The sequence below is a fragment of the Lupinus angustifolius genome, chromosome LG16 (assembly GCF_001865875.1).
Source record: "Lupinus angustifolius cultivar Tanjil chromosome LG16, LupAngTanjil_v1.0, whole genome shotgun sequence".
In the NCBI taxonomy this organism is placed as follows: Eukaryota; Viridiplantae; Streptophyta; class Magnoliopsida; order Fabales; family Fabaceae; genus Lupinus; species Lupinus angustifolius.
In genome coordinates this window covers 11,780,647-11,791,213 of record NC_032024.1, presented here as the reverse complement: position 1 = coordinate 11,791,213, position 10,567 = coordinate 11,780,647, and the positions used below count along the sequence as shown (strand labels likewise).

The 10,567-nt window shown below is 29.4% G+C and overlaps 1 protein-coding gene across 1 annotated transcript; it reads left to right on the top strand.

Moving 5' to 3' along the window:
* Positions 590-2,436, top strand: LOC109329173 (isoflavone-7-O-methyltransferase 9-like). Its single transcript, XM_019562847.1, has 2 exons — positions 590-1,385; positions 2,046-2,436. The coding sequence occupies exons 1-2, from the start codon at positions 618-620 to the stop codon at positions 2,337-2,339; spliced, it is 1,062 nt and encodes a 353-aa protein (XP_019418392.1). The 5' UTR covers positions 590-617; the 3' UTR covers positions 2,340-2,436.

Sequence of the window (10,567 nt, the reverse complement as noted above, 5' to 3'; positions counted from 1 at the left end):
TTATTATTTAAAGGTGTTGTTTCAAAAGAGAAAGTTGAAATTCCGCTTGAATACGTTTTCAAATGTCAATTTTCTTGTGTTACATTACTTAAACAATGTACTTAAATCACTTATTAACGTAAGAGAAAAATATATACATTACCTAAGAGTTTTTTATATTATTATTGTTGCATCATTCACCATTTATTTTTAATCATCATTATCTCTAATACAAATTAATAATATCTGATACATTAATTTTGTATACATTATTGTCTCCATTAGAATGTATGTGAATAAAGGTACAGGTAAAAAAAAATGTAACAACATATTCCTAAAGTAGGATGTTTTATTTTTTGTTTCAGATCAATTAAATATTGTTACGTAAGTGTAAATAATTTTTTTTTTGAAAAACAACAATTTTATATTATTATATATTAAAATCTGATTAGTCTAAGGGAAGGAATAAGAATAGACTTAACTTAGGACATGTTATCTCTACTGAGACTGATGTAACATGAGTTATTTTCTCAAAGGAAGCATTATAGGGTACAGACTACAAAAAATATTATATAAAGGCAAGCAATGTTGCTCAAGAAATAACAACACAAACAAGTTAACAAATAGAGAAAATTGCCATGGCTTCAATGAATGACCAAAGTGCAATTGAGCTCCTTAATGGTGAAGCTATCCTACACAGCCAGTTATTCAGCTTCATAAGACCAATGTGTCTTAAATGGGCTGTGGAACTTGGCATAGCAGATATAATCCACAACCATGCCAAACCTATCACTTTTCCTGAGTTGATGTTAGTCCTAGTGCAAGTTCCACCAACTAAAGCTTCTTTAGTGAAACGTTTCATGCGTTTTCTTGCATATAATGGAATCTTTGCAATCCATGAAAGCCAAGAAGAACAACATGAAACATATAGTTTGACCCCAGCATCAAAGCTTCTTGTCAAAGGCAGTGATCATTGTTTAACTCCATTTGTTGTTTGGGCTACAGATCCTGTTAGGATGAATAACTATCATCACTTAGGGAATTGGGTTTGTGGTGAAGTTCCTACATTATATGAAACTTCCTTAGGAATAAGTATTCGGGAATATCTTGATAAAAACCCTGAATATATGAGTACCTTTAATGAGGGTATGGCTAGTGATTGTAAACTACTGCAGTTGACTTTGAAAGATTGTAGTTGTGTTTTTGAAGGATTAGATACCATTGTTGATGTAGGTGGTGGAAATGGAACCACAGCAAAAATTATTTCTGAGTTATTCCGTAAGTTGAAATTTGTTGTATTTGACCTTCCACAGGTTGTAGCAAACTTGTCAGGAAGCAATAATGTGAGTTACGTTGCTGGTGACATGTTTGTTTCTATCCCTCAAGCTGATGCAGTTCTTCTAAAGGTACATACATGTTCTCAATTCATAAATGTTTGGTGTACTACTGCAATTTTTAGGAAATGAAACAGAGAAATGTGAAGATTCAACATTTGTATTTCTCTTTCTCCTTATTAAAAAAATGAATCAATGATTTATGCATAGATGACATCATTATTACTCAATTTGTTATTATTATTTTTACATATTTTAATGTCTATTTTATAACCATTATTTATAGGATTTTGTTTGGAAATGACAATAAAAAGTAAATAGAAAATTGTAAGTGGTGACACATAATAATACCATTTTTACACCTTATTTATCATATATTTATATAGTTTTCTTTTACTTATCTTTTTATATTTCTTTTCTTATTACATTATATCATGAATTGAATTATCATTTTTTTCTCCACTCTTTTCTTATCTCTCCTTTTTTACTCCTTTTTGCATCCATCAATTTTTGAGTGAAGGATACACATTTTGACATGAGCGGAAAAAGGGAGTTTAGGTGAAATAAGTGTAGGATGAATGTTTTCCTACTTCGAAGTAGTTTTGTTTATTCATTGCAGCATCTCATATTCTTTTACTAATTTGATTGATATATGGTCATGGTAAGAATATTACCTAAAATATATATGACGAGAACATTTAAGGTCCTCAACTATTAATGATTTTTATGCAGAGGATTTTGCACGATTGGACTGATGAGAATTGCATAAAGATCCTTAAAAAATGTAAAAATTCTATTTCAAGCAGAAAAGGAAAAGTGATTATTATAGAGGCAATAATAAATGAAAAGCAAGAAGACAAAGTTCTGACTGAAACAAAGCTGAGTGTGGATATAATGATGATGACTATTAATGGAAAAGAGAGAACTGAAAAAGAATGGAAGGAACTCTTTGTTGCAGCAGGATTCAAACACTACAAAATATTTCCTTTACATGGTTTGAGATCTCTTATTGAGGTCTATCCCTAAATATTGTTATCATCTATTTGATAGGTTATATGTTATTACCTATTTGATAGTTTATATGTTACAAATGGACATCTTAGACATTATTGTGATGTATTTGATAGTTGCATGTTATGATTTGAATAAAGTGTTGTCTTGCCATTTTGAACTTCTGGGTTACCTTTATATATGTTCTTCCCTTCACTGCTATGTTATTAAACGTATTGTACTTAGATCTCCATAAACTTTGGCAAAAAAATATATGGAATGAAGTTGTAATTTACTTAATTATTTTAGATGTAATGAAGAATAAGTTTACAATGTTTTGGTACGGCTTTACAGCTTCATGTGACACATGCCTTATTCCACCATTTTATTATCATACAGCAAGTATTTCTGGCCTTTAACTAGCTTCTTAACTAGTTTTGCCAAACTCAGTCAAGGGAGATAAAAGTCTAAATAGAAAAACCTGCCAAATTTTGACAATTTGGTGAGGAGCACAAAGTTAGTGCGTTACAGGTGTCATGTTAAAATATATTGATTTGGATTATCAATATTAATGAAATAGTTTGTTTCACTAAAAAAATATTTTAATAATTTATTTTTAACTAGGGGTTAATACTTAAGAAATAAATGTAAAACGACCACATCTATATCTATACTACTTAATAAAGTAAAAACATAGTATAATCACCACACTATGATGTAATTTCTGAATCTCTATTTTGCCCTTCACTATTTTCTAATTTCTACCAAAAGTTTCTTCTATTTCTTCTTATGTTTAACAATATCCAACTTCATTAAAAATTGAAAATATCCTCTACCTTTTCCTTAAACATTTGTTATTTATTGTTTCTACCATAGAATCCATATTACATTCGTAAAGTAGTCTGTATTATGCTAAGATAATAAAATACACAAATTTGAACTAATATATTTATCATATATGAAAAAACTTACATCCACAGCAAAAATATATGATTTGAACAAATCTTTGTTCATATATTACTTTAGAACAGTACATTTAATGAATAAAAATCTGAACACATTTAATGTCACATTTTGTGCCAGTTAAAAAAACTGAACACATTCAACTATATGTATCAGTTGGAATACATGCCAGTTAAAAAACTAAACACCAATACCACCAAGTTAAAAAACAGTATTCAATACATTATTTGTAGCACATTATTTGATGTAGTATTCAAGTATCATCACAAGGTCAGTTAATGAAGAAGGTTTTCAACAGTTACAAAAGGTTTTCAACAGTTCCAAAACTGTCATTTTCTATATCATGGCAATATTCAAGGGCATTTTTCAAGACAACGTGACAACACCTTGGCTTATTACTACCTTCTACTAAGAAGGTTATGTGAAGCAAAAAAATACTATAGATACACCTTCCACTATATGTCATTCAATACATTATTTGAAGCAAAAAATATGAGTTTTCCACATTAGATGTCTTAAGAACATGCGGCTATTACTACTACTCATCTTGGCTTCGAATTTGTTTCATTAGAACTAATAATTTATTCCTCCTTTCAGGTATTTCTCATCCTTTCTCTATTTCTTTTTTCATTTTTCTCTCTACTATAACCAATTTAAGATCTCTTAATAACCAATAACTCACCAGAACTTCTACTTTTATTGTGTTGTTTATTCAAGAACATGCTAATACTACTACTCACCTTGGCTTGGAATTTGTTTCATTAGAACCAATAATTTATTGGCTTCACAAAATAATTTCTTCCAACTCTCAGGTATTTCTCATACCATCCTGTTTTTTCTTCTATTTTTCTCTCTTCTATAACCAATTTAAAATCTAAATATGGTAATAACCATTAACTTGCGATACGGATAAACTTCTATTTTTATTTGTTGTTAATTCAGACTGTATGTTTTTACAGATTTCACTACTTCACTACGGTCTACCATAGGTTGCATCATTATTTGATGAACCAGTTTGTGTAACTTCAAACATTTTCAGGTACTTTTCACCTCTTCGCTTTTTTCTTCTGATTTTCTGTATTCTATAATATATATTCTTCATGTTCTTTTCATAATGAACATCCTACTCTTTAGACTGCAACTTTATGTTCTTTATTTATTCCTTTTCAACCATATGTTTTTAACACAATCTAAGAATTATTGAATATGTAATGCATTTCTAAGTAATGGACTCTGGAAAAAAATGGATAGAGAAGAACAACGTACATACTGAATATGATGAGGCAAGTTATTATTAAATAAACATATCCTATATCCCTACTCCAAAAATAAAAGAAAGAAATAGAAGAGAATCAGACACTATTTCCATACAAAAGAAATAGAAGAACAAACATTACCCTATACCCCTCTGCTGGATTTTATACTATATACATATGTAAAGTAGACTTATATTTTAACATATTATGAAAGGCTTGATTTCCTTATTATTTTAAAAAAAAATGTTATATAACAATGGTATCAGTAATGTATTATAAAATTTAAAGTGCAAATTATTGTACATGGCTTATAATTTCTATGATTACATTTAGCTTTGATTTACTCCAATTGAAAGCCAATTACAGTACTGTGTACTAAATACTACTGCCATTTTTATAATTTTCAATTACAAAGAGTAAGCCATTTAACAATGAAGGCTAATCAAATGGCAATGGAGGATCTTCAACCCCTTTAACAATAAATTATATAAAAAATAAGTGATTAATTTTTTTGTTTTATGAGTACCACTATGCCACTTTGAAGATCCTCTATTCACTACCTCTGTTCATTCTACAAGCCCTTTGAAATCAAGAAATTTAACAAATAAAAATTTGAGGGATAAAAACGAAATCAATGAAATAACATAAAATATTCTCAAATAAATTTGCACATCAACAAATTACAAAACAATATAACATCATTATAATAAAAGATGGAACAAAAAGATGGAAGTGTCTTAGAAAACCTTAAATCCATAAAAAATTTATTAGAAGCACAAATCAAGACTTGATGAAAAATAATAATTTCATGCATCCAAAATTAATCTAAGATCTAACCTAATGAAGCAACAAATATTTTCTGGTATGACTTGCAATAAAAAAAACATAAAATACCAAATCAATCAAAGAGAAGGGTATACAGAATCAATAAATTAAAAGGGAATACATAATCATTATCCTTGAATGAACAAGCACAAAGAGAAGGGTAGGTGAGCCGTCATAGAATGAGCTCCAACGGTGAAGGATGGGATGAGCCGCACACCTCCTTCATACTGTGGCACTAACCTTGAATCCTAGAGGGAATAGAAACCCTAAAACGCAGAGAATGAAGGGTGGCTGAAAAAAGAAATATTTTGTGTTCAAAATGTAGGATTTTTAGGTTTTAAAGAGATGAAGCTAATTTTATGTTCCAAAATTGCCCTCACATTTTTTCATAATCCCCTAAATGCCCCAGTTATATTTAATTTAAATGATTCAATTTTCCTAATATGCCCCACTTATGGTTTTTATACAAAGGTAACATTTGATCAACTTTATTCACTTTTATGCAAATTATACTTAATTGATATGTTTAATTCATATGATTTAGTTTCCAAAATATGTTTAGATTTTATTAACAATAATAGCTTAATATATTTATCATAATTATGCTTTCTATAAAATATTATATAATATCAAACATATCTTTGAAAATTATTACATACTAATATACGTCAAACAAAAAGGAAAATTTTTCAGTATGTGATTTAAAAGTTTTTAGTAACTATAGTTATATTTCAACTTTGTTAATTTCATAAATAAATATTTTTCCACGTTGTTAACTCTGAAAATAAATATTTAAAGTTTTTAGTAGTTGTGGTTAAATTTTACTAACATATTGGTTCTCTTCACTATTTACATACATCCAAAAGCATAAAAGCCCATACTATATATAATGAAAAAAATAGAAACATTCATATTCTTATCATTTAAATATCATAATTGCATACGGTTGTCTTACATTATTTTACACGTCATTACAGAGAATGAAAAATTCAGATAGACATGAATCACAAGAGCAACGACGACACGAATAAGGCAATATGTTAGACAAAGAAGGAACAACATGAACATAGAGCAAAGACAACAAGAATTAGCAAGGCACGTTTAACACGGCTATAAATGAAACAATGACAATGAAGCACAACCAAATCAAAACAATATTGATATTCGCACAGACTTTGAACAAAGAACTACAAGTATTACTTCATTTGCCACACATCATGTACTTAAACTCAATAAAATTAAATATTACTCATGTTAAAGTCCAAATATTAATATATTACAATATATTTTATTTAACTTTAATTTGTTGTATTTTTAGGATCTATTCATAACTCTTTTGAGACTATGTCAAAAAATATTTCAACTACAATGAGATTGACGTCTGTACGTCAAATTGCTATATCATCCTTTCGAACAATTTCGCACAAGTAATTTTATTGATAGTTGAAATATATACACTATGTAAAATTATTCATTTTATTATAACTTATTTCTATTATTGTAGTTATGACATATATATTGTTAAACTAAAAACACTATTTGAGAAATTATTGAAATTAAGCTTAAAATTCTAATGACATTATTGATAGTTGAAATATATACACTATGTAAAATTATTCATTTTATTATAACTTAATTCTGTTATTGTAGTTGTCATATATATTTTGTTAAACTAAAAACACTATTTGAGAAATTACTGAAATTAATCTTAAATTTGATATGACACAGTGGTAATATTAAAAAACTACATAATTTTATTCATATTTCAGGATCTATTCATGGTCATGTTGAAGATATACCAACAAATATTTTTATTACAATAAGATTAACATCTATACGTCATATTGCTAGATCAGTCTTATGTCAACAATTTTGCACAGGTACTTTTTCTAAGACTTAAAACATATATATGACGTATAAATATATCTACTCTTTTTTATGTACATCTATACAAATATTCATGTTATATCATATCAACTTTTCAGTACTACAATCCTTTAAAAATTAGTTAACATAAAAACTTTAAAGTTATAAACAAACATGTGACAATGATTTTTAACCAAATCATATAATTTATATACTGTATTTTTTTGTAGATGATGTCACTAATATTATAAGGTATCATGGAAGTCATGACAATGAAGCAGGCCCAAGTTATCGTCGTAGTCCCGAAACTAACAATGGTCAATATAATGTTACTAAATTATAAATATATCATATTGATATATTTATAACTTTTTACATGCCTTCATGTGAACCTAAAAGTTGTTCTTACATTTTTTGTGTAGCTTATAACTTTGATCCAACAATATATCATAACACTTACAATAATGACACAAGACCAAGTCATGTACAAACCGCTGAAAGTATTATTGGTTAGTACTTAAAAATTTATGTCTAATTACTTCAAATTATATTTGATTTTATTTTTTCAATTAACTTCCAATTTCACCATTCATAAACTTACATCAAATTTTTCGTTACTTTATAATAATCTTATGTTTATACAACTGTTTTGTCATTAGATATGCATTCCGATGGACGAAATTATCAGACAGATCAGGACTATGAACGAAGATCAACTCATCAACATAACCATGACATTCATTCTGGTTCGTATAATAACAATACATCATTTATTATCCAATATATGTTTTTTCTGCTTTACATCATTTATAAAAAATTTAAAAACATACAATTCTAATTTATATTTTTTTTAAATTATTCATATAGGTAATAACTTTGGTGCAAGACACTATAATGAAACACATTAGAATGAACCAATATTATCTTCTTTTCATACTAATGTACCTGCTACATTTTCATACAAAATTTCTAAATAATTAATTAAAATTATTCCTTCTAGACTATGAAAGATAACTTCAACGAACATCATCCTTGAAAAATATATTTATTATTTGTTCATCATTTGAAATATACAGGTGATCAAATATCATCAACGTCATTTCATTTTCCCCCAGAACATGGTACAAATAGTAGATACACCTTCCAATCAAGACATAACAGTGCTAGAAGCTTTCCAGATAACAGAAGAATGATTGCATCCCAATTACCCACTTCAACTTCATGTACATGGTGCAATGCAAAATTGTTTCACCATGAGACACAAACTATTTGTTGTTTACATGGTAAAGTTTGGTTGCAACAAATAGATGCACCTCAATAACTCCTTCACTTAATTGATGACTCCTCGGTTGAAGGGGCATTTTAGGCAACATATTAGGGGTTACAATCATATATTTGCAATCTTGATAACAACTTAACCACAACTGGACGTGGTATCTACACCTTTCGTGCCCAAGGTTCAATTTATCACAACATTGGGGGACTACATCCTAGTGAAGGAGATAGACCACATTTCCTGCAATTATATATCTATGATACGGATCATGAATTATAGAATAGGATGTTGGAAAACCCTCAACTTCATGAAAATGTAGTTTCAAAGTTACAACATACACTTCATCTTCATAACCCCTTTGTAAATGTCTTTAGGCAGCTTGCATCACGAACAAATGTCCATCAATGTAGCCTTATTATTAGAGAGCGTCCTGCTAACCAACCCCAATATAATCTTCCAACTACTTCACAAGTTGCAGCAATTTTTGTTGTTGGAGATGTTCAAACAATGATAAATGGAAGGGATATCAAAGTGACAACTCATGCAGGAAAATAATGAGGATCCAAGAAATTGTAGGGTATTATGATCCTATGCAATATCATATTCTCTTCCCATATGGAACGTACAGGTGGGATACAAACACAACAACCCGTAATGGTAGACGTATTACATGCCGAGAGTATCATAGTTACATGCTACAGGTACTTTCCATTAATAATATGTATACCATATTTCAATACTATATTATTTTTATTACTTCATTCACAAACATAACAATTTAACAATGTCTATTTGTAGATTCGTCCCAATGATCAATCATTATTGTTACGATTGGGACGAGTTTTACAACAATATGTTGTTGACAACTATGTCAAAGTTGAGGCAGGAAAGTTGAGGTGGATCCGTCAAAATCAAAATAATATTCGTGTTGGAGTGTATCAAGGTTTACAAGATATTTTGCATGTAGGAGAATATAATGCAGGTAACCACTTAAAAATTAAATTTCAAGCAATAAGGACAATTGAATTTATAAATATTAATATAATAATTTTATTGGTACAACAAATATTGGCCAACGAACTGTATTACCATCATCCTTCATCGGCAGTCATCGAGACTTAACTCATCGTTATGAAGATGGTATGGCCATTGTGCTTAATGATGGCAAACCAGACATCTACCTTACAATGACATGTAATCCATCTTGGAACGAAATCACTTTTGAGCTTCAACATTTTTAAACTGCACAAGATCGCCCTGATTTGACAACAAGAATATTTCCGTCGAAATTTGAACAGTTGAGGTCTGATGTCATTGATAAATGCGTCTTGGGGAATGTTAAGAGTTATATGTATGTTACAGAATTCCAGAAAAGAGGATTGCCACATGTCCACATGCTTCTTATTTTGGAAAACAGTGATAAATTACGTAGCCCAGAAGAATATGATGCAATTGTGAGGGCAAAAATACCACATTATGACGAGGAACCACAATTATATCATGCAGTCTTAAAGCACATGGTTCATGGACCTTGCAGTACGCTCAATCCAAATGCCCCATGTATGAAGGATGGACGCTGCAAAAAAAACTTTCCTAAAAAATTTTGAACTCAAACACGCCAGGGTAGTGACTCTTATCCAGAGTATAAAAGACGATGTCACGAACCTGTGACTCTCAATAGACATGTCGCTATTGATAATCGTTGGGTTGTTCCTTACAACCCTTGGTTGTTGCTGAAGTATGATTGTCACATAAATATCGAGGTATGTACTAGCATTAAGAGCATAAAATATCTATATAAATATGTTTACAAAGGCCCAGATCGAGTAGCAATGGAAGTGCATAGAGGGATAAATACTGATGAAATACAACAATATGTTGATGCAAGATGGATTTGTGCACCAGAAGCCTTCTGGGAAATATTTGGATTTAATCTTTACCAATTGTATCCTTTAGTTGTAAGATTACAAATTCATTTGCCAAATCGCCAACAAGTACGGTTTTATGACCAACAAATGATCAATGACATTCTAAATGGTGATCATAACTCAAAAACCATGATTACACAATTCTTTGCA

Excerpts from the sequence above, each read along its gene's own strand:
- LOC109329173 (XM_019562847.1), top strand. The coding sequence starts at position 618 with ATGGCTTCAATGAATGACCAAAGTGCAATTGAGCTCCTTAATGGTGAA. Across the intron at positions 1,386-2,045 it reads CTGATGCAGTTCTTCTAAAG|AGGATTTTGCACGATTGGAC; the intron begins GTACATACATGT and ends ATTTTTATGCAG.